General features: G+C 37.1%; 4 protein-coding genes and 1 long non-coding RNA gene across 5 annotated transcripts; 4 read left to right on the top strand and 1 right to left on the bottom strand.

Moving 5' to 3' along the window:
* Positions 1-9797: 9797 nt before the first annotated feature.
* LOC125592953 lies at positions 9798-13684 on the bottom strand. The gene is made up of 2 exons (XR_007328777.1): positions 10493-13684; positions 9798-10411 (listed from the first exon to the last, which is right to left on the bottom strand). It is a non-coding gene; the product is annotated as an uncharacterized LOC125592953 (long non-coding RNA).
* Positions 13685-14738: 1054 nt separating this feature from the next.
* On the top strand, positions 14739-16659 carry LOC125592951 (high mobility group nucleosome-binding domain-containing protein 5-like). The gene is made up of 3 exons (XM_048768673.1): positions 14739-16120; positions 16200-16406; positions 16488-16659. Exons 1-3 carry the CDS (start codon positions 15266-15268, stop codon positions 16587-16589), a joined length of 1164 nt encoding a protein of 387 aa, XP_048624630.1. The 5' UTR covers positions 14739-15265; the 3' UTR covers positions 16590-16659.
* Position 16660: 1 nt separating this feature from the next.
* LOC125592950 lies at positions 16661-18315 on the top strand. Its single transcript, XM_048768672.1, has 4 exons — positions 16661-17086; positions 17155-17487; positions 17575-17928; positions 18033-18315. The coding sequence occupies exons 1-4, from the start codon at positions 16877-16879 to the stop codon at positions 18312-18314; spliced, it is 1179 nt and encodes a 392-aa protein (XP_048624629.1). The 5' UTR covers positions 16661-16876; the 3' UTR covers position 18315.
* Positions 18316-19310: 995 nt separating this feature from the next.
* On the top strand, positions 19311-22105 carry LOC106356997. Its single transcript, XM_048767972.1, has 5 exons — positions 19311-19339; positions 19418-20804; positions 20888-21025; positions 21110-21735; positions 21814-22105. The coding sequence occupies exons 1-5, from the start codon at positions 19311-19313 to the stop codon at positions 22103-22105; spliced, it is 2472 nt and encodes an 823-aa protein (XP_048623929.1).
* LOC125592952 lies at positions 21858-23305 on the top strand. Its single transcript, XM_048768674.1, has 2 exons — positions 21858-22286; positions 22581-23305. Exons 1-2 carry the CDS (start codon positions 22182-22184, stop codon positions 23193-23195), a joined length of 720 nt encoding a protein of 239 aa, XP_048624631.1. The 5' UTR covers positions 21858-22181; the 3' UTR covers positions 23196-23305.
* The last annotated feature ends 1773 nt before the right edge of the window (positions 23306-25078 follow it).

Below are 25078 nucleotides of genomic sequence, written 5' to 3'. Positions count from 1 at the left end.
CACTAATTCCACGTCTCAAGAGGATGTTCAGGTCAGAGGACATGGCGAAGGACTTAAGGTGGCATTTTACTAATAAGAGCGCAGATGGAAAATCCGATATCCGTTAGATTATGTCCTTGGGATCAATTGAATGACAAATACCCATCATTTGTCGCTGAAGAAAAGAATCTTAGTCTTGGACTTTCCACTGATGAGTTTAATCCTTTTAACATGAACATTAACTATAGTGCTGGCATGTTTTGCTAGTGAATTACAACATGTCACGTGATAAGTGTATGAAGGAGGAGAACATCATGTTGTCATTGTTGATTTCTGATCCAACCCAACCTGGAAACAATATAGATGTGTACTTAGAACCACTTATACAGGATCTCCACATCTTTGGGAGAAATGAGAGTTAATGTGTGATTCATTCAGTCTCACTACTTTCACGTTAAGAGCCATACTTCTCTGGACCATTCAGGATTTTCCTGCATATGGAAATCTTGCAGGGCAAAATGGGTTTGTCCTGTGTGTGGAAAAAAACACAGATAATATGTGGTTGAGTAATTACATAAAGCATGTATATATGTCCCATCGGAAAGGTCTACCTCCCACACATACTTATCAGGCAAGCTCCAACCATTAAAATGCACCTGTGACCCAAGAATGTAAATACAACTGAATGGTGTAAATTTGTCAAAGAAAAGACAAGTAATGCCTTTAAGGTTGTCAGTAATTCGTACTAAGAGAGAAGATGAAAGCAGATTCCTCACACTTCTGGGCGTAAAGAAATGGTGAGATTGAGAGTAGATTTGGTAAATTCTAGCGAAGACCCATCACAAGTGTCGAGGCTAAGAGTTTGGGTCAAATCATGAACTAAGGATGCTGCGCCTGTCAATGTGAATGCGGCTGAAAATATTGTAAGTTATGTTGAATCTTTACAGATTGATTTTATCAATTGGACTGTCTGCTGCTTGGTGGTTATGAAATTTGAAATGTGTTTACAGAGAAAGGCATCAGAGATAGAAATGTGAATGCGGCTGAAAAGATTGTAAGTTATGTTGAATCTTTACAAATTGATTTTATCAATTGGACTATCTGCTGCTTGGTGGTTATGAAATTCGAAATGTGTTTACAGAGAAAGGCATCAGAGATAGAAATGTGTTTACAAATAATTTTATCAATTGGACTGTCTGCTGTTTGGTGGTTATGAAATTTGAAATGTGTTTACAGAGAAAGGCATCAAAGATAGAACTAAAGGGTCGTCAAGATTCAATGACAACGAGTCCAAAGCAAGATGGAATTACTCAGATATTTGGACCTGATAATCCTGGCCGGTTGAGGGCAATGGGCATAGGCATTAGCATGATCAAACTGACTTGTTTACAAGTTAGGAACAGCTTTGTGGCTGCAATGGAAGAAAAACACGTGTCTCTGGAGAAACAGGTTTATAATCTATAACAGACCATTGCGAGAATGAAATAATCAGGGAGAATAACAGGGTATGAATTCACTTCCTCTATCTTTATCTATATCTAGATTTATATTTATAAATTGATTTGACATTGCTTGTACTTCGTGTAGAGTGTAAATACCAGATCACTTCCCAAGTATTATCGGGTTGACTGGTAATCTGTTGATGTGAATGTTGCTGAGGGACGGGTTGTTCCAGCTGATGCTGATGAGTTAGTTAATGGGATTCCTTTAGGCCTTAACGTTGTGAAGGTTTTAGTTGAAACTGCAATCAAACCAGAGACCTTTTTATGGAGACCTGAACATAATATGTTTACTATTGAGGATGCAGTGGGAGAGATGATTGCATGGCATGCCGATCATTGTATTGTTCCGACAGCAAGTTTCATTCAAGAGGACAATACTCCTAAGGTTAAGTTTCCTCATTCTATTTATCTAAGTTTCATCTTCCTCTGTAGCTGAGTCTTTCTTATTTTCAATTCTTTGTTTTTTTTTTTCAGAGCCCTTCCACAAAACTCATGGACTATATACAGAATGCGGAAGTGGTGAAGTGGTTGCTGTAGGCCGATGGCAGACTATAGAACTGAAAGCGTTGATCAATGGACTTCCTCTTGGTCCAAATGGAATAAAAGTGTACGTGGATAAGGTAGTAAACCCAAATGCATATGGAGGCCTACATTTGGCAAGACAACTATGGAGGGTTATCTGAACTGTTTTGTAGCATGGCCTTCAAATAGCGTTGTCTTTGACTCAAGAACACCACATTCTCCTGATCTACAAAAACCAAGTTCTAAAACAGTAAGTTCAACTTCTAAGAATCAAAAGTCTCCACTAAGTGCAGCAGCTTCGCCGAAGAAACCTGCAGCGAGTTCTAAAGATAAGTCTACGAATGAGGAGTCTCCATAAACTCCACCAGCTCCTACAAAGAAACCTGCAGCAAGTCAGAAAGAGAAGTGTACGAATGAGAAGTCTCCAGTAACTCCAGCATCTCCTCTTCGCAGATCAGAGGTACTTTCTTTTGTTTAAGTAGTTGGTTGGTTATGGTTTGATGCTTGAATTTTGGTTCTGGTTTTTGCTTTTTGCGCTTGCAGCGTAACAAATTCAAGCAAAATAAAAAAATCAAGTTCCTTGATCTGTCCAGAAATAACGTGATTGACGCTGAAGGACGTTGGTCATCGGATAATCCTGAAATCTTGTCCACTTTGTACCTTTGGTCCCTGGTGCAGGTCGAGTCTTTGTGAATGTTGTCAAGGTTAAAGATGCTACTGTGTGGAGGACAACATCTGAGATCAAGTATATGGAAGATGCATTTGGAAGCTGTCTTGCTTGGCCAGAGGATAAAGTTATTATGGTGAGATTTTTGTTCATTGCGTTGTTCTCTGTCGTGTTACATAAGTGGGAAAATAAGTCAAACTAAGCTAAGATGTCTTTGTTTGCAGGTCTAACCCCAAAAACAGAAGGAACCAAGCAATTAAGTTATTCTAATACATAAAATCCTTTGTGTTTCTCTGTTTCAAAACATGACTGTGTCTTTTTTTTATGACTTTATTTTTTATGTATGCTTTGGATCTTTAATTACCGTAATTGAACCATGTTTTATGTTTTAATATATTCTATTTTGAAATTCACAACAAGGCCCAAACAAAATGTCCAAATATTATTATAAAAATTCAGTAATCTCATAAGTATTATTTTTTTTTTACAAAAACGATTTTGTTTTAGGGTTAATGCTTAGGGTCTAGGTTTAGGGTTTCGTCTGTCATTTTTAGGGATTAGTTTAACTGTTTTAGTTTTAGAATTTAGGGTAATAATATTGTTTAGGGTTTATTAACAAAAGATAAAAAAAATCACACAATGACAAAATAATCTATTTGTTCACAAATTAAAACATGTAGTCTTTTCTACACCTTTCTCGTTAAGGGTTTAGATTTAGTGCATAGCTTTAGGGTTTAGGGTAAATTGGTTTAGTTATAGTGTTTAGTGTTTATATGTTCACAAAATATGTATTCTTTGCATACTATTGTTTTAATTGCTTTTTGATCATTTTAAAATACTGATACATTTCCAATACAAACTTACACCATCCTAAAACCATGTCGAAATCAAACAAAAATCTTTGTGTTTTAAGCTGAGAACTATATTTTCGTATTACTTTTTTTTGGAGCCAAATATTTCGTTGAAAAGTTTGAAGGAAAACTTAATCAAATTATAATACATATAAACTTTGGTTAAAATTGATATATATACAAATATTTGTTAACCTGCATGAATTAGGCTAATCCTGGTACCACTCCTAACCATTGATTAAAATAAAGTTAAAATAGGATTGGGTTAAAATATTGATGAGCTTTTATATTAAACAAAAGAGGGTTAGTCCCTGCCCTGGATTTAACATCCCTAACTACATAGATTCTAATACGATTTCATTAAAATAAATCGATGATGTCAGAGTCTCATCTTAAACAAAATTGTACCCTTTAGTTTTTATTTTTTGGATAAACAGAACCGCTGGATGTTAAATTTTTTTTCCTTAAAGAATGATTATGTCAGCTGTTGAAGAAAACATGTTTACTATTATATATAGATATTTTCCCAACCCAATCACTCTTCACTAATATGGAACATATGTTTTGACGAGTTAATCCATATATGGAAGATCATCACTTTAAATGAATTTTATGGTATATTTGAAAAGGTAGAAATAACATGTTTTTAGCAATATAGACATTGATTCCAGAGTCATTCTGAAACTGACTGAAACAAAATCATTACTTTGGATCAATGCACAAACCAAAATTACACAAAGGATTGCTCAAAGTAGGGAGAACGAGGCATAACCTTACCTTCTATACTTGGCAGGTGGTGTTTTACTGATGGCTCAAGGAAGGATAAGGATACACATTCAAGACAAGGTTGGTATAGCACTTTAAAAAGTTTTGATGGCTTATTGGGGGCAAGAAATACTCGAGCTAGTCTTTCACCCCCCCCCCCCCCCACACTTGGAAATAGAGGCGCTCATTGGGCAATGGAATGTATGAAAAATTTACGTCAGTTTCAGGTTACATTTGCAACAGATTGTTCTCAATTGGTGAAGATGGTTTCGGAACCAGAAGAATGACCAGCTTTTGCAAGTTATTTAGAAGATATCAGGATCCTGAAAAGAAGTTTTAACGCCTCTGAGCTCCTCCATATACCAAGAACGATGAATTCAAGGGTGAAAAGTCTCGCACGCAATGATAGGAAACAACTGTATTTTGTCATCCATATAGATGCAGAACTACCAGTTTGGTTTGCAGAGTCTTCGTGAGTCTGTGTTATTGCCTTGTTGATGACAAAAAAAAAAGATTTTCTTTAATTTGAACTAAACTTGGTACATATTTCAAAAGAAGATAAGAATTTATCACTGGTTCCTTTGTTGAAGCAACTAAACCAGTTATGATAAATATTTTTCGTTTTGGATGTAACTAATAGAGCAAATTTTCAAAAAAAAAAATGACTAAAAAAACACATAAAAATGTCTAAAATCAATTTTATTAAAAAAAAGGTAACTGACAATTATACTACTAGTCTATAGATTTGTAAATAAATAACTATTTAAATCAATAATAAAAGAGAAAATGCCTTAGATAGCACCAAATCAAGTTTTTGTTCCCAAACTAGCACTCAAAGTCCAAAATCACAAAAATAGGTTTCATTAAAGGGGATCATTTACCCTTATGCTCTCTCCTTTGATTAATTAAAAAAAAAAAATTCGAAAATCTAATCGTCGGAAATAATCCCGTCGTGTTCATCTTCCTCGTCCTTCACCTACGACGGATTACCATTGCTCCGCCGTGTTTCTTTCCGTCGTCATCAGATCTACCGTCTTCAGGTCAGCACATTCGTCGTCATCAGACTCGTTGTGGCTGTCATCAGGTTCGTCGTTGTTGTCCTCGAGCTATGGATGCTGGTGTTAAGTTACATGACACAGACTTTAGATGGCAGATATTAGCTTTGTGGTGATGTATCTAGAAGTCGTGCCTCCGATCGGGTTCGTCCTCTCTCTCGTTTCCCTCTTATCTCCAAATCGTTCTGCAATGTCCTGTGTAGAGAATTATGAATCCGAATCACTGAGATATTTATTCTCTAGGTATAAATCGTGTGTTTGATCACCGATCAGATGATTGTGGTTTTCTTAAATGTTTGACAGATAAATAAAAGAGGAGAATCAGTGGAAGATAAGATTAAAAAGCCTGATGTTGAGCTTTGCAAATACAGAGAGCATATTCAAAAGACACTATCTGGTCCTGTTCAACAAGCTCTCAAAGCTCGTGCTATGAGGCTTCTCAAGCAGAAGAAAATGTAAGGGATTCATTAGGTTTACAGCTAGCTCTGTTCATTAACAATTGTTGATCAATTACATTACTTTCTTATCAGGTATGAAGGACAACGCGACATGCTTTATAATCATACATTCAATCTCGATCAAGTCTCTTTCGCTGCTGGAGGTCTCAAAGATCCTCAACAAACTGTAATGCATATCTCTCTTTGTTTCTAAGCCATTGTTCATGCCTGTGGACGTGGCTAGGTCATATATGCGAGCTCGTCTGCCATGGGGATCTCCGTCTGTGAACAATTCAGAGTTTTGGTCACCATCATCAGTAGGGACGCAACTTCTTAAGGAAGGAACGCCATTTTCTTATAATGCTGGAAACTTATCCTCTTCCAAGGTACATCAGAAAGGTTTCTAATATATTATGCATTGCAGTGCAAACTTTTGTGTGATGCTAATTCTAGTTTTCCAATAGAAAGTTTGCATACCAGCATGTATTTCTACTGGCTCTCTCAGAGTTATGGCTCTCTCAGATTTTAGCATGCGTCTTTATTCACTGTTGTATTTGGCCAAGCAGGACTTTGAGTAGGAACAAACTTAACGGGACTATCCCTGTATCACTTACTGGTCTTCCAAACCTGATAAATCTGTAAGTTACTGCTCACTCTGTCTGTGATCCCCTTCTTTTTTTGGAAGCTCCTCTTTCTTAATCAATTTGAAACTATGTTTTTACAGTCTTCTTGATTCCAATAATCTCAATGGCCAGATTCCTCAAACTCTATTTCAGATCCCAAAATACAAATACGTTCCTCTACTTTATGTTAAATATGTTTTTCTTTAGCAGTGATCTGATATGGTTTTATCAACTTTAGTTTCACAGGAAACAACTTGAATTGTGGTGTTGGTCAACCTCACCCTTGTGTATCTGAGGTTGCCCGTTCAGGTAGCTACATTACTGTGCGCCATTGTTTGAACCATATCTTCTTTACTTCCAACAGATTCAAAAGTATAAAAGTTTTTTAATTTATTTCTGCTGATGGCGTCTTGTCTGTGGTGAATAGGTGATTCAAGCAAGCCAAAAACTGGCATTATTGCAGGAGTTGTTGTCGGAGTTACTGTCGTCCTCTTTGGAATCTTAGTGTTCTTGTTCTGCAAGGATAGACATAAAGGATTCAAACGTGACGTTTTCGTGGATGTTGCAGGTTGGTTCGTGGATGTTGCAGCTGTACCACCTCAAATCGGTTTGGTCTGTTTTGTGTTGTGGTTTGTTTGAACTTTAGATAGTGGTGCTGCTCAAAACATCAACATCAGAACCAGAATGAATTTAAAAAGTTTTACAAAGTATTAATCTATATTTGCTGTCAAGATTTGCTTACTGATCATCATCACTCAGAAAGAGAGAAAAGGATCAACAATCGTTTCCAAGCAGTAAAAGAAAGAGACATAGACAAGTCACTCATATCGGTTTGGTCTGATATGCTTGTGTTTTACATATGTAGGCAAGTTACTTAGCCTCGCTGAACCACGAGGAGACAAGGCTAGCGGTTGCATGCGAGAGAACGTTTCTTGAAATGCTGGATGGCTCATGCCGTAGTACTCCTATTGCTGGATACGCCGCCAAGGACGAAGAAGGAAACTGCTATTTGAGAGGACTGGTTGCATCTCCTGACGGTACTCAAGATATGAAAGCATTCCTAAGTATACCAATGTGATACATGTTCTTACCTGTTCCATCTTTGTGATAGTTCTCGACACCTCAAGAAAAGGTCCATATGTGTTTGAGGACATGGTGAAGATGGGAAAATACGCTGGTCAAGAACTGCTTTCGCGTGCTGGTCCAGGCTTATTTGGCAACTAAAGCCATTGTCAAATGAACTGTTGTAACTTTTTTGATTTTGAGCGAAAGATAACCTTTGTTTTATCAATTGTATTATTATATTTATATAAAATGAGTCTTGCAATTGTAACTTTTTCATCCCACTATGAACCACTCCCAAAAAACTAGAGTAACAAAAGAAGACTTTAGTTACATCTCCGTTCATCTTCCTCTTCATCAACCGGAGTATACCACCTTGGTCTTCTCTCGGAGTTACTCAGTCTGTAATTCAGCTTCAGTTCTTCATTGCAAAATTTGAAATATTCTAAATATACAGATATCACATCCTTAGTTTTTGATCTCATTTCAATTTTTTTAGTTTAAACTTTCATAGATAGCAACACTAATATTCAACTATTCTGGAAACCCATCCAGAAATTTCATAACTCTTTCCAACATTTATAATATAAAATTTAGTGTTAAATACATTAATGTTTTAGCTAATAACAGATGATTCTCCTCAGCGTAGCGGCTAAACTTCCCGGTAGCGAAACTTGACAAACAGTTGCCTCAACCCGTGTTTGATTCCCTTTGGAATCAGATCACTTTTTATTTTTTTAATTGAATAAAAATCAATGCATTATATCCATTTACTTACATCAACAAACAATTGAAACACACTTGGCCTAGTTTTTCCACGCTCTTCTTCTTTTTCCAGATATCTTGGGTTCGAATTGTGGTAGATGCAAATTTTTTCTTATTTTTTATCTCCAAAATTCCAAATCACAATTTGAAATTTCAAAATATGCAGATATCACAATTTAAAATTTTCCAATTGTAAAGATAAACATGGACTATATGTATCCTAAGTAATAAAGTGAGGAGCCAAATACACATAAACCAAACAAAAAAAAACAAGCGTGAGATGATATCACACCCTTAGTTTTTATCTCATTTCAATTTTTTTAGTTTAAACTTTCATAGATAGCAACACTCTTTGATATACGCTGAGCTTGAATGTTGGTTTATTGACGATATTTCTTTTGGCTTTGAACCAATAGGGTATTTTAGCTCAGGCAGTGCTAGTTTGAGAGGTACTGAATCTCTCATCTTGTTTCTATCATGTGTAAACAAGGAATTATTTTTTCAAAATTCGTTACCATCCGATTTCCTGGAAGACTTTACCGAAACTATACAAATCCTTCATGAAATTTTAAAAACTCTACAGTCTCATGCAAATTCACGAGCCTACCAAAGATATCAACATGCATAAGCCGAACAAGATACCAAGCAAAAAGTTTTTCAAATTTGTTACCATCGGATTTTCTGGAAGGCTTTCCTGAAACTACACAAATCCTTCCTGAAACTAGACAAATCTTTCATGAAAATGAAAAAAACACTACACAGTTTCACAAGAACAAGCAACAAAAGACTAACAATGTCATAAGTAAATTCACGAGCCTACCAAAGATATCAACATGCGTAAGCAGAACAAGACACCAATCAATCGGATTTTCTGGAAGACTTTCCTGAAACTACACAAATCTTTCCTGAAATTTTAAAAACTCTACACAGTCTCACAAGCACAAGCAGCACCAAGAAAATAACAATGTCATATGCAAATTCACGAGCCAACCAAATATATCAATAAACAGAGCAAGACACCAAGCAAAAAAAATTTCAAAATTTTTTAACATCAGATTTTTTGGAAGGCTTTCCTGAAACTAAACAAATCCTTCCTGAAAATTTTAAAAACACTACACAGTTTCACAAGAACAAGCAACAAGAGACTAACAATTTCATAAGCAAATTCACGAGCCTACCAAAGATATCTGCAACATCAACATGCGTAAGCAGAACAAGCCACCAAGCAAAAAGTTTTTCAAATTTGTTACCATCAGATTTTTTAGAAGGCTTTCCTGAAACTACACAATTCCTTCCTGAAATTTTAAAAAACACTACACAGTTTCACAAGCACAAGCAACAAGAGACTAACAATGTCATAAGCAAATTCACGAACCTAACAAAGATATCAACATGCGTAAGCAGAACAAGACACGAAACAATTTTTTTTTTTAAATTTGTTACCATTGGATTTTCTGGAAGGCTTTCCTGAAACTACACAAATCCTTCCTGAAATTTTTAAAAACACTACCAGTTTCACAAGCACAAGCATGTGTTTAGTCACATCAATTTTGGGTATTCTTTTTAATGAGTAGTGAGAAGGCAAAGAGATTTAATATTCTTAATAAGCCAAGGACTCTAACAAAACAAGCTCAATGTAAATTAAACAATTAAACTAGTTAAAAACGAGGATTTCTAATAATACTAGGCAGTTACTATGAAAAGTTTAGAAGTATATATATTAAAAATCAGCAGATTGAGTGATGATGATGTCTCTTGGCGGAGATATGAAAATTGGACAGTCAAAATCTTAAATCTTCGCCGTCTTGCAATATGGCAACCAGCTTCTACAGCAGCTCTGACTTATCAGTTACATCTGTACACAAACACACACAGGAGTAAAGCTTTGCAACCAAAAATAATAACAAATAACTGTTTTGTTTCTGTACCTTCGATAGATGTTAAAGTGTTCAAAGACCTTAACTCTGGAGGGCAAAGAGAAACATCGTCATAAAGCTGTGTAAGCCGTAATATTATGCTCAAAACTGTTGAGTAGTTACGCATCAAGCTTCCACTGTTTATAAGATTCTGGACAAGACCTTTGGCTTCTCCTTCCATGTGATCATATATCTGACGTTCTTAGGTGGCAACCCAATCAAACTCTTTTCCTTTGTTCTCCGCAACGAGGTTGTCGCCATCAAAACCTGAGAAAACATCTAAGTGAATAGCTTCCACCAATAAACTGAAACATATAACATATATATAGAAGTGAATGTTGTCTTTACCTGTAAACGTGAGAGCCTGTTCTTGTTCCCTTGACCAAGCGGGTGTTGTATCAAGCTTTGCCAATAACTCTTTATGGAAAATGGCTCGAACCTGAGAAACGCCATCAGGGAGTACAAATCAAACGAACCACTCTGAATAGGAGTTCCTGTTACAGCCGGTCCCCTAAAAGCCTTCAGATTACAAACCGCCCTGCTCTGATGAGCATTTGCGTTCTTGATGGTGTGTGCCTATAGCAGGAGTTTTTGGATTCAAGAACTTGTTCCGTAAATCAAAATCCGTGTGGGAAAGTGAAGTGTTGACAATAGAAGCTCCAAGCCCATAAATCTGAAACCACAATAGTGAAGAAGAGAGCTTGACAAAAAAACAATCATCTCCATAGCCATGGTAAGCTTCACTGAGAATATGAAGAAGGTTCCATTTGTTTAAGCTGAAATGCTCATGCAACATCACTGAAGTGAAACCCACAAATTTTGAATCAAAATCCCTAATTACAAATAACAATTGAAAACCTCAAACTTACATGTGTAAGTTTCAATTTCACTGTTAAGAGTGTTGTCAATATAGATTCGTCGTGATTTTAACACCGATGTCGTCGTCGTCGGTGTCGTCGCTGGTGTCGTCGTCGGTGTCGTCGCATGTGTTCGTCCCATGTGTTTGTCGCCGAAACCGGCGACGGAAATGTCGAGAGAAGCAAAAGTTTTTTTTTATTTAATTATACTTGATATTGTATGTAGGGGTAGCCTATTGATGAATGTTATATTTGTGACTTTTAGTTTAAGGTGCTATTTTGGAGATGGAAACTTTAAAAAGTCTATTTACGAGAATTGCTCATAATAAAAAGTTAAAATCGTATTTTCGACAAAAAACTTTGTTCAATATTCAAACTTTTTTTGATTTTTTCAAATTTGTCTTTTGAAATTTTATTTTGAAATCAAAAAAAAAATTCTTTTTTGAAAATATTTTAAAATTATTAATTTAAATCTTAAACCACACCCTTCAATTTAAATCTTAAATATATATTAGTATATCATATGGATATACCTTTTTCAACGAGACATTAATATACCATTCCGCAAACTGATTTATCCTTTTTCGTTTTGGGTGTAACTAATTACCTTTTTCCAAGCGTTATTAACATACTTAACATACTAGATTTGGTAATATTCCTTCTGTGAGAGAGACATTTTAGTTGACATATGGAAAATCGTATAGGTGAGCTGAGCAGACGTATTTTTAAGTAACTGTATCATACTTAGCAAAAAAAAGAAAGTAACTGTATCATAAAGGGTTTTGAAAGCATATATATATAAGGGAATAAAAGACAGAAGCTGTTTTGTTGCAAAGGTAAACTAATTGTGAAGCCTATCTATTCTTCTTCCTTTTTCTTCCTAATTAACATAAAAATCTTCCTTGTCTGAAAAATACAGGTTCTTTCGAGCGATGATGGTGTCTTTCGTTGAAACCTTAAAGAAGCAGGAGGAAGCTGTTGATGTTGTGATCGTCTCCGCATACTTGGTGACTTTCTTTGTATTCATAATTTCTTCCTTCCCTTACAAGAAACGTATCCACGATTGGCAACTTAATGAATTCCGAGTCGCTGTGTCAGGTCACAAAACTCTCCTATGTGTGTTCTTATTCCTCTGTGGCGCAATAACACATAACGACAGTTGCGCTCACCATGAAACCGAACCTGTCGATGTTCTGTTAAGATTTCTGACCAAAAGTTTGTGGGGCATCTTCTCTTATGTGGTGCTTTTCAAGATTTGTGTTATTTTACGCTCCAAGCCTTTGGAATCAACCGTCAAGACAAAAGCCGATGAGCAATGATGGATCTTTTAGCTGGGTTTCATGCTTGAACTATAAGTTCTAGTTACGTGTTCATTCTACTTTGTTTTACTTAATTAGCATCTCATATATAATCACTATTTCTTTTCTTTCTTTTTTTTGATAAATGTGAATTTCATTCATAATCAGTATGCAACTGATACCCATTCTGCTTGTTATTTGCAACTGATACCCATTCTGCTTGTTATATGCAACTGAAACCCATTCTGCTTGTTAAAGCCATTTGGGTGGCTAAATGTCCCCAAAAAAAAGATAAAAAGACACATAGACCACACTTCAGGTTTAATCAAGCCGCAAGAACTATGATTAGAGCTGTGACAAACTGATAAAATGAAAAAATAATTTCATCCTAGTTGATCGAAGCACCAGGAGAAACGCTGGAACACTGTAAAAGGAACAGAGACCATTAAAGATTTAGCCGGAGAATAACAGAGAGGTTGCCCTGAAGGCGACTCCAAAGGACTTTGGAGAAGGTTAGGTAAGTCCCTGCCCCAAAACTAGACCGGAGAAGCCCAATCTAGACGCCAATAACTCTAGAAGACAAGACAAGCCCTATGGAACCAAACTGAAGAGATACGAAGCCAGTAAGTAGAGCACTGGAGCGTCACTGACTGAAGGAAGCCGACGTTCATGGCTCTAGATTCCGGTCCCTTCACACAAGCAGACAACTCAAAGGATTCCGGAGACGATAGCTTCAGAAAGGCAAGGCACAAACCAGGTCGTCTTCCTTCTAGGGCTGTGAAGAATTGAAGAACATTAGCGATCTTCCAAACTATAGAATTCAAAGATTGTATAAAGAATAACTCTTTTTATTGCTTAAGAAAATAACTCAGCACTTAAGCTCTCAAACATTTAATCTCTAAACTCATAAGTTATTGCACAACTTGACATCTCCTTATACAGAGATTAATAGTTCATAATCCTATTAGGTAATATATCTAGATAACTCCTAACCCGGTAGGATTAGGTCATTAACTTGTATCTCAAGTTTTCTTTTCATTCAAGCTTAATCCAACATTCTCCTCCTAAAGTTTGAAATCCTTTCTTGACAAATCTTGAATACCGATGAGGTTTCTCATCTCAGAGAACTTGATCTTTCATAACACTTTGGTCAATATGTCTGCCTTTTATTTATCACTTGAGACGTGCTCCACCCTCACTTGACCATTCTCCACAGACTCTCTTATAAAATGATACTTTGAATGAATGTGTTTGTTTCTACCATGGAAGACCGGGTTTGATCTTGATGACCACTCTCTCACACGGTAGTTCGGTGCCTTCACTCAATAGCTCTTGTAAGCATATAGCTTTTTTAGCCACTTTAGTTTCTGTCATGAACTCAGCCTCACACGAAGATAATGCAACTGTTTCTTGCTTTGTGAGCAACATGTGATCAAGCTTTTGCCAAGATAGAAAATGGCCTGTAGTGCTTTTGCCATCATTCGGTTCAACATTATGGCTGCTATCACTGTAGCCAACGAGCTTCAGTATCTCTGGTGTTGCACGTGTAAAAACCAAGCCGTACGAAGTGGAACCTTGAAGATATCTTAGACAATGCTTCATCGCAGCACCATGTGATTCTTTTGGTCGTTGCATATAGCGACTCAATACTCCCACTGCAAATGAAAGATCCGGCCTGGTGTTAAGAAGGTACCTAAAATACCCAACATTCCTCCTATATATAGATCGTAGAATCGATATCTCTTTCACTGTCGGCTTTTGATAGCTTCATCCTGAACTCCATTGGCGTATGAGTCATATTGCAGTTCTTCATTCCACCTTCTTCGAGGACTCTTAACGCATAACGTATCTGGTTTAAAGTTATTCCTCCCTCATATTGGCCAACCTCGATTAGTATGTTAACTTACCAAGATCGCTCGTGTCAAACTTTGATGCCATCTCCCTATTGAACTCTCCAATGATCTTTTCGTTTGCTCATGTGACAAATATCTCGTCTACATAAACTGCAACAAATATTAGACCACTTCAAGACCTTTCTATGGACTGATGGCTCTTTGGAACATTTTTTAAAAACTTAAATCTAGAAGAATCCAATTTATTTTGTTGTTCTAGGCTCTTGGTGCATGTCTTAATCCATATAGAGCCTTACGAAGAAACCTTCAAGCTGCATTACATGGACCGTCTCTTTTAATTATCCTTGTAGAAATGCAGTCTTGATGTCTAAATGATGCACTTCCCATCCATTTATTGCTGCAATACTGATGTGTAGTCGTATAGTCTCTAGTTGAGGCACAGGCGCAAATACTCACTACAGTAAATGTGAGTATTAATAGCGTCGTAGCATAGCGTTTTTTGCTTCTCTGCTATTGTATATAAACACGGGCCTTTATAATAGCGTTTTTGAAATGTATAAGCTATCTTTGTAGTCGCGGGAAAATAAAATAATTCAGCCGTGTTAATTTGGTAAGTGGAGGCGCCTTACCATTGCAAATCAAAAACTAAATGCTATCGTATATGAAAAAATATATTAAAAATAACTTAAGTATTAATCGAAACCGAGACTTCATTCTCTTCACTTCACTCTCTTCACATTCCTCAAAATCAAAACCGACTCATCGAAGTTCTTCAGAGTTCTCTCGAGTCGAAGCTTCAATTGGTATGAGTTTCGATTTGATTCTGAGTTTAGAATAGAGACTGGTTCTCTCGAGTCGAATCTCTTTGATTTTGGGTTTCTCTTTGATTCAAATCTCTTTTCACATGCATGTCCGCGTTAACACATGATTCGATTTTGATTGTGCGTTTCGATTAGGTTTTGAATATGATTGTGGGTTTCGATTAGGTTTTGAATATGATTGTGGGTTTCAGTTTGATTTTGAATATGATTGAAGGTTTCGATTTGATTTTGGGTTTAGATTTTTTGATCGAATGGCTTGATTTGATTTTGGATTTGTTTATCAGTTTCAGAAATGGCAAAGACAAGAGGACAAGTTGGTTCTCGTCGGAGTAAACGTAATCAAGGCTTGGAGGTAGTAGATCAAGAGGACAAGGCACCGCAACTAAAAGTGAAGAAAAGAACAGCAAAGAAAACGGCTTCCCCTAAAAAGAATTTAGTTTTAACGCCAACGAGAAGAAGTAGTAGAATCAAGAAAGTGGCTGCTGAAGATGATTACATAGAAGATGTAACACCATCTGACGATGATGAGGTAGAAGATGTTACACCTCCTAAGGATGATGAAGTACAAGATGTAACACCTGCTCAGGATGATGAAGTAGAAGATGTAACACCCGAAGATAAGGATGATCAGGCTGAGAAGTCAATGTCTGAAGAAGATAAAGACGATGAAGAGGATGTCAATGGGAAAGAGGATGAAGAAGATGGCGATGTCAATGGGAAAGAGAATGAAGAAGATGGAGATCTCAATGGGAAAGAGAATGAAGAAGAACCGGCCAATATGGAAGATGATGGAGTTCTTAATGAGAAAGGGAACGAAGAGGAAGCTTGCGAAGAAGAAGCTCGCGATATGGAAGAAGATGGCACTGCGCAAGATGATGAGATTCCTAGTACTGAAGGAGTTGAGCTAGCAGGGGAGGAAGTTTCAAAAAAAAAAAAAAGAGGACCTACAAAGTTGCGTAGAGTGGCTGAAAATCCCAATGATAAGATTATGGTCACATTCAATGACATTGGTGAGCATGTTGGACCTGGTTCAGTAACCCTATCGTCGTTTCTTGGTCCTCTTGTGAGGGAACATGTTCCGGTTACACTTGCCGATTGGAGAAAACTTGATGCAGCGACTAAAGCAACAATGTGGGAAGAAATTCAGGTTTGTATATATATTAGTATGTTTTGTTTAACCGCAAGATGAAATTATAAACATGTTTAACTTGATTATTGTGATGCAGGGGAGGTTTAACTTGCAAGAAGAGTGGCAGAAAGCTGTTATTTTCAAGCAGCTGGGAAATGTGTGGAGGGCTGGGAAGTCAAGGCTGGTGTCACAAGTACGTGTGGCGAAGACTGCAGCTGAGAGAATAGCTTTAAAACCGAGCAACATCCCATCCCTTCAACTGTGGAACACTTGGGTTAAGAGTAAGACTACCAAATCTTTCACAGTGAGTTATCTACAACTAAGTAAGTTTCATCCTTAAAGGTCATGTCTGATGGATATAATCAATGTCATATTTATATTGTAGGAAACGAGTAACAAGTACAGAGCGATGAGAAGAAATCAGATTCCTCACACCACCAGCCGCAAAGGAATGCTTCGTTTAGCTGATGATATGGTAAAAGAGTAGTCAAACATCTACATATTGTAGATCAGCTTGTTAGATTAAAATGGTAGTGAGATATGTTTGTTTTCATATAGAAAAAAAGAGTAAAGACCCAAGTAAGGTGAGTAGATCCAAGGTTTGGATTGCGGGACACACTCATGCTGATGGCAGACCTGTGAAGCCCCAGTTTGCTGAGACTATTGTAAGCATTATGGAAGTTGTATATTGTGTATAGTTAATAGACTATGGCAATGAATGATTTTGTGTTTAAATGATTGTATCAGGAACAAATACAGTCACTTGACAGTCGGATGGACTCCACATCAGCTGCTGATAACATAAGGGAAGATGCTGTGAGCAAGGTTTTGGGAAAAGACAAACCTGGACGAGTAAGGGGCTTTGGTAGAGGGATTACAGCTAATAAGCTAGCATATCTGCAATTTAGAGACGCTAAGATTGCAGAAATGAAAAGTGAGATTGAAGAGTTAAAGGGGATGGTGCGAGAATTAGCTGAGAAGAAGGTAATCCTTTTCATTACCTTTGGTCAATTAGTTTTAAGACATTTACGATTTCCGTTGCCTTTTCTCAGAAAAGTAATGTTGATGCTGAAACATCTGAGAGTAGTGGTGGATTCAAAGAAGGAGTCAGAGTACAAATACTGGATTGGATTGAATCAGAGGATGTTGTTGTTGGTGAAGGAGAATTCTGCTCTGCTGAACCGAAGTACAAAATTGGTCGTATACCAATTGGTCCTAATGCAGTGGCTATCGTAGTTAAGTATGCACTAAGCGCATCAGCTTCACTCTGGAGGCCTACTACGGATGTGTTAACTCTTGATGAAGCTGTGGGATACAAGATATCTTGGCCAATGGATAAAGTGATTTTGGATAAGGATCCAAACTGTTCTGAAGATTTATCTATGGTAAATTTTCAAATCTTGTTTTCTTCTTACAACAATTGAGTCATCTCTAATCATTACTAAAATTTCTAATTTCAAATCTTGTTTTAGCAAAGCAAGGAAGGTGAATATCGAAGATGCAAGATATATGATTGGACCAATGATGAGGACGAGGTCATTGCTGAAGGTCTCGTGTGCTCTTCAAAATCCAAAGACATGGTTAACAACATACCTCTGGGTCCCAATGCTGTTAGTGTCGAAGTAGTGAAGGTGTTCAATGATCAAGCATATTTGTGGAGGCCAACCGCTGATATGTTCTTGATTGGTGATGCACTTAGCGAGAAAATAGCATGGCCAGTCCTAAAGGTTGAAGTCATGCCTACACCTGCTACAGAAGTAACACCAACTAAATGTGCAGGGAAGAAAATAGCATCACCTTCGAAGCCAGCCAAGAAAAAAGCAGTGGTATGTAATTGACATGAAGTTAAATTTTTTTATTTGCCTGATGATTGATGTTGCGTCCTTGATTGATGTTGGAACTTGCTTCTGTCATCTTGTTTGAGTTGTAGAGTCCAGGCAGCACTAGTTCGACCAGAAGTCCGAAGCAGAAGTGCACTCTCTTGGATTGCAACAACTCTGGACGTAAGGTAGCTGAAGGAAGGGTAGCTTCAACGGATCCGAATGAGTTGTGCCACTTTGTACCCCTAGGTCCAAATGCAAGCAAGGTGTGGATTGATGTGGCTAAGATCGGTGATGCAAAAGTCTGGAGGCCAAATTCAGAGATTGAATACATATCTGATGCAATGGGTTCGGTTGTGGCATGGCCAAATGACAAAATCAAGTTTGTCTAAAATTGTCGTCTGAAACATTTTTCAAGTTGGTTCTCATCGGCTATGTATTTCTAGTGTGTGATCGAATGTTTAGGTACTTTTTTACTCGGTTGAAATCATGTATGCTATTATGTAACAGTTAGCAGACAAAAAAACAAAAATTATGTGTTATATTATGATATAAGGTTATGTGTGAAAATGTTTAGCTTGTACAAACCTATACCCTATACCCTAATTGTACTTGATTTCACAATTAAAATCCTATACCCTAAAGTGAAATCCCTAAACCCTAAAGTACAAACCTATACCCTATACCCTAATTGTACTTGATTTCACAATTTTGTTCATTCTTAAAAGGATATTGTAATCTTAATTTCACAAAACTGATTAGTTATAAATTTTATAAACACTCATTTGTTCAAACCCTATACCCTAAAGCCTTTGTACATACAAATAAGTAGTAGTGTTTATGAACATATGAGCTAGATTGATCAATCTTATAAAAGCTCACATAAAAAATTTATATTCATACAATTTTTTTTTTGTAAAATTGGAAAACTGAATATTTGATTTTTAAGATTTAATTTAATTTTTTTTTGCTTCAAAATCATATTTATATATTAATTTCCAGATTTCAAACGAAATTAATACCTTGAGCCAATAAGGAGTAACCTCCAAGATTGCAGACGTGGCAAACCATATGCCGATGGATGTGTCTTCCCAACTTCAATCTTAGCCATTCTTTTTATTTTTTGAGCCAATGAGGAGCAACTACTAAGATTGCACTCGGATTAATCATAGACCGTCCGATTTCTCTCCAAATCTTTGATCACAACCGTTCATTTTTTTCTGTCTCTGTTTGCACTCGGAAAATTTCAGAACACAACATCTCTCTTTCTGTCGAAACTCCTTTCTGTCTCGCGATCTAAAATCAAAAAAACCCTAAAGAAAGCACATGTATCTCTCGAGCTAAAATCAAACCAGCTGTTCCTGTATTCTCCGATTGAAAGTAAGCAAATGGATAAGTCGTGGATTTGGCTTCCAAGGTATAACCTAAAATCCCTCGATCTCATTTCTACTCGCCGATTGAAATAAAGCTAACTTCTTTTGTCTGATTCTTGTAGGAATAGCCACGAGTATTCAGAAGGAGCAACTAATTTTGTGAATTCGTCCGCAAAAAGATTGGGAAGTCTGTCTGAAATGCTATGCCCTTGTAGAGACTGCCGCAATCTGAGCCATCAGTCACTGGATAAAATTGTGGAGCATTTGGTGATTAGGGGTATGGATAAGAAGTATAAGAGTTCTCGTTGGAGTATTCATGGAGAAAAAAGAGATTCTGCAGAAGACAGTGTTCTTCAATATGAAACAGAGGCGTTTGATTTGTTTAAGACAATATTCTCCATGGACGAAGGTGGTCCAAACCCGACAACTGACAACGAAGACGATGAAGCACCAGAGGAAATTGAGTTTAAGAAAAAGCTCAGAGACGCTCAAACGCCATTATACTCGGATTGTCTCAAGCACACAAAGGTTTCAGCTATCATGGGACTTTACAGATTCAAGGTTAAAAGTGGTGTGTCGGAGAACTACTTTGATCAGCTGTTGGTTTTACTTGAGGATTTGCTACCTGAAGACAATGTTCTTCCCAAGAGTTTAGCTGCAATCAAAAAAATTCTGAAGATCTTTGGGTTCGGCTACGACAGTATTCATGCTTGCAAGAATGATTGCATATTGTATAGGAAGGAGTATGAGAACCTAGAAAGCTGTCCAAGATGCAAAGTTTCAAGATGGGAAATGGATAAGCACAGTAATGAGTTAAAGGTGGGGATTCCGGCAAAGGTCCTTAGATATTTTCCAATCAAGGACAGGTTTAGGAGGATGTTTAGATCACAAAGGATGGCTGAAGATCTGCGTTGGCACTATACCAATGCCACTGAAGATGGTACAATGCGGCACCCTGTTGATTCTATCTCTTGGGCACAAGTGAATGCTAAATGGCCAGACTTTGCTGCTGATCCACGGAATCTTCGACTTGGGATTTCTACAGATGGGATGAACCCTTTCTCCATGCAAAGCACCAATCACAGCACATGGCCAGTGTTGTTAGTGAACTATAACACGCCTCCAACCATGTGTATGAAGGCTGAGAATATAATGCTGACTTTGTTGATCCCTGGTCCTACTGCTCCTGGTAACAACATTGATGTTTACCTAGCACCACTGATAGACGATCTAAAGGATTTGTGGGCTGAGGGTATTGAAGTGTATGACTCATTTGCGAAGGAGAACTTTAATCTCAGAGCCTTGCTGCTTTGGAGTATCAGTGACTATCCAGCCTTAGGAACACTGTCTGGATGTAAAGTAAAGGGGAAACAAGCCTGCAATGTATGTGGAAAGGATACACCTGCAAGGTGGCTTAAGTTTAGCCGCAAGTTTGTCTACATGAGTAACAGAAGGAGACTACCGCCTGGCCATCGTTACAGATATAAAAAAGCTTGGTTTGACAACACTGTGGAGGAAGGGAATGCTAATAGGATACAAACAGGCGCTGAGATATATGAGACACTACAAGCTTTTACGAATGATTTTGGTAGACCTCTAGAGAAGAAAAAAAAAGGAAAAGACTAGAGTTGGAAGATGATGAGAGGTTACAAGAAGAAGAGTGTGAAGAATCAAATGAACTATGGCGGTGGAAGAAGAGATCAATATTCTTTGATCTACCTTACTGGAAGGTAAACTATAGTAACTGACCTATATTATCTGATTACTGGAAGAAGAGATCAATATGTCTAACAGTTTCTTGTTTAATGTGTTAGGAGTTGCCTGTTCGTCACAATATTGATGTTATGCACGTAGAAAAGAATGTGTCCGATGCTATATTGTCTCTGTTGATGCAAAGTGCGAAGTCAAAAGATGGGTTGAAAGCAAGAAAAGACTTAGAAGATATTGGAATCAGAAAGCACTTGCACACAGAGGTGAGGGGAAAGAAAACATACTTACCTCCTGCTGCCTACTGGTTATCGAAGAGAGAGAAGACCATTTTCTGCCAAAGGTTAGCTAAGTTTAGAGGCCCTGATGGTTATTGTGGTAATATTGCGAATAGTGTTTCAGTTAACCCTCCAAATATTGGTAGTTTAAAGTCGCATGATCATCATGTCTTAGTACAGAACTTGTTACCAGCTGCATTAAGAGGGTTGTTACATAGGGGTCCTAGGATAGCCATAAATAGATTATGCAGTTACTTCAACAGGTTGTGTCAGCGCATCATTGACCCAGAGAAACTTATATCCATGGAGACAGAGTTTGTGGAGACAATGTGTCAGCTGGAGCGCTTCTTCCCTCCAGCCCTTTTTGATATCATGTTTCACCTTCCACTACATTTATCAAGAGAGGCACGGTTGGGAGGACCAGTTCACTTCCGATGGATGTATCCCTTCGAAAGGTTTGATCAACATCTCTCTTCAATATATCCACTTCCCACAATGATGTTTGACTAATATTCATATTTCCTGAGTTATAGGTACATGAAAACACTAAAGGCTTTTGTTAAGAATTATGCAAGGCCAGAAGCATGTATGGCTGAGGCGTATTTAGCTGGAGAATGTGTTGCATTTTGTTTAGAGTTCCTTAAAGAATCAGTACCAGTTCAAGAAGCAGTTAATCGTAATGAAGATGTTGAGGCTGATAGAATGGTGGTTGAAGGCCGACCTCTGCAGAAGGGTATAGAGGTTACCCTGTCAGATAAAGATAGAGACATTGCACATCGATATGTGCTAATGAACATGGCATCTTTGGATCCCTTTCTTGAGTAAGTAATTCTCTATGTTTCTTCTACTTGTTTTACTCATAATTTCATTTTCATATACTGTTGTTTAATTTAAAATCAGGATGCATTTGGAAGAGTTGCAAGCTAAGGATGCTCGATTGGCTAAAAATGAAACTTTGTTATGGAAAAACCATACTGAACACTTTACAGAATGGCTTAAAAATAAGGTTACAAACTCCAAATTCTTTTCTTGATTATTATTGTAAATACTGGTTAGCTTGTTTGGTGATGACTAGTTAGCTTGTATCATGATGCCTGGTTTGTATCTTGAAGAACATGTCCATATTTTAGCGAATTGATGTCTGAGTAGCTTATAGCTTGATGAAACTGTCTGGATTTTTAGTATTTTTATGACTGGTTAGCTTGTAGATTGATGATTGGTTTCGTGGTACATATTATCATGTTTTGATTATAATTTAAGTACCTCGGCTTGATGATAATCCTCTGATTTCCTGCGGCAGATTCATTTAGACTCAAAAGATAGTCATTCTAAGGAGATAAGGTGGTTGGCATTTGGACCAAGAAATGTTGCTTTAGCACATAAAGGATTCATCATCAATGGCCAACGGTTTCATACTGATGCGGTCAAGCTGAAGACACAAAACAGTGGAGTAACTTATGAAGCCTTTAGCATGTGTAGATCAAGTGCAAGAGATATGAGACAGGTCGCGGATATGATTACATACTATGGAGTGATAAAGGAGATTTTGGTCATCGACTATCACATGTTCAAAGTGCCACTCTTTAGATGCAACTGGGCAAACACAGCGAATGGTGTGAAGGAAGAAGATGGCTTCACTCTTGTTAACCTTCATATGAACCAAGCAGCCTATTTGAAAGATCCATTCATTCTACCTTCTCAAGCGAAACAGGTTTTCTACTCTAGGGAGGATGATGCTTCAAATTGGTATGTTGTTATGAGAGCACCACCTAGAGGTTATCATGAGTTGGAAACAGAAGAGGATTTAGGTGGTGCTCCTTTACCTGTCCAAGAAGTTGATGATATGGGTGATGATATGGATGATGATAGTGTATATGTTAGGGATGATTGTGAAGGTTTATTAGTGGTAGATTGATGATATGTTGTATGCTTGTGTGATGGTTTGTATGAATGTGATAATGTTGTGTTATGGGATTTGAATAATTATATTGATTTTTGGAATTTTAATAATTTATATTGTTTTTATTTCATATTTTCGAATTAATTATTTAAAAATCAATTCAATAATTATTATTAATTAATTTTGGCATAATTATAAAACTAATTAATAACACGAAACATTTGCTATCTTTGCTACTAGGAAAAATCAAATTATTTGGTTCTAATAACATTTATTAAACGTTATTATAAATACTAACAATTACGAACACAAAAGCGCTATTGTTATACACTTAGTAATAGCACAGAGGAAAATCGCTATTAAAAGGGTTGGACTTTTTATAACGGGTGATGTCAGAGCGTCCAAGGAAACGCTATTAAACCAAAATGATAGCGCTTTTCGTCCGCTATTACTAACCACATTTCCTGTAGTGACTTCATTGAATTTGATTCCATATTGTTGAACATATCCTTTAGCAACTAACCGAGCTTTTTACTTGTTAATGGTTCCATCAGAATTGCGTTTAATCTTGAAGATCCATCTTAGACCGATCGACTGTACACCATACGGGAGATCTATTAAACTCCAAATACCGTTTTTATGATAGAGTGAATCTCATCTTCACACGCTATGTCCATTCTTTGAGTTCACTTGATTCTCGAAAACTCCTTGGCTTGTTGTTCAGGCACATCAACAATGTTTCTCCTTCTTCTTTTGCAAGTAACACCTAGTCTTCTATATATTTTGGTTTTGCGGTTTGTCCCTCACTCCTTCTCAGTATTCTTTGATCACATGTATCTTCTATATCATATCCAAGCGGTGCCGTGCTCTTTTCCTCAGAACCGATGATCTCGTTGTCAGTTTGATCACTCCTTCTTTGAGTTGGTCATTCTCCACGTCCTCTATGCTATTTTGAATGCCGTAATTCCTGATATCTCCCAGTGTGACCACGAAATATCTATCGCTTTCTGGCTCCGTTTTATGTCTCTTCCATTTCCATGCCTTAGACTCAACAATCATGACATCCATGCTTACCACTATTTTTCGAGTCTCAAGGTATAACATCATATATGGTTTTGAGCCTGGTTCTCTTCCTATATGAACGAGCATATGCGATATATAATCAAATTTCTTTAGCTGTATGTTTTATATTTTTGCATAACCAATGCACCAAAGTTCCGCAAAGTGACTAAGGTTCGGTTTCCTTGCTTGATATACTTCATACGGGCTTTTATCTGTGAGAGATCGTGTGGCCATCCTGTTGATCAAGTATGCTTCGTGTCGTATTGCTTCTCCCCAGAAGTAGTTTGGCATTTGCATGTACTTTTCTATCGAGTTTAGAAAAGTATCTCCGCTCTCCTGTCATATGATTACTTGCTCCGTTATCCAGGTACCAAATATCTTTCTTGACGATGTTTGTCTCATATTTGTCAGGGATGAAATTCTACGTATTCAAATAAACTACTTCATGCATCATTAGTTCATCTGCATCTTGTGTATCACTACCCTCATTCTCTTGAGCTTATTTCAATTTGAGTAAACGATCAGAGCAGTCCGACGCATTATGACCGATTTTATCACAGCGACGGCGTGTAAATTTTGATGCATCTCTTGGTCCACAGTAACATCCTCAGCCCCGTCTCTGTAATAGAACCTTCTTCTACGTCCTCTGCTTCGAAAATCCTTGTTATAGTCACGATTTGATTGTGTTGTCTGTGATTTCATATTTTAATAACTCCTAAACATATTATAAATCCTAACTTCCATAATTCGGTAGGATTAAGTCATTAACTTGTATCTCAAGTTTCCATTTATTTTAATCCTAATCCAACACAAACAAAACAGGCAGCATCAAAATG

The sequence above is a fragment of the Brassica napus genome, chromosome C9 (genome assembly GCF_020379485.1).
Source record: "Brassica napus cultivar Da-Ae chromosome C9, Da-Ae, whole genome shotgun sequence".
NCBI lineage: Eukaryota > Viridiplantae > Streptophyta > Magnoliopsida > Brassicales > Brassicaceae > Brassica > Brassica napus.
This window is presented reverse-complemented; position numbering and strand designations above follow the sequence as displayed.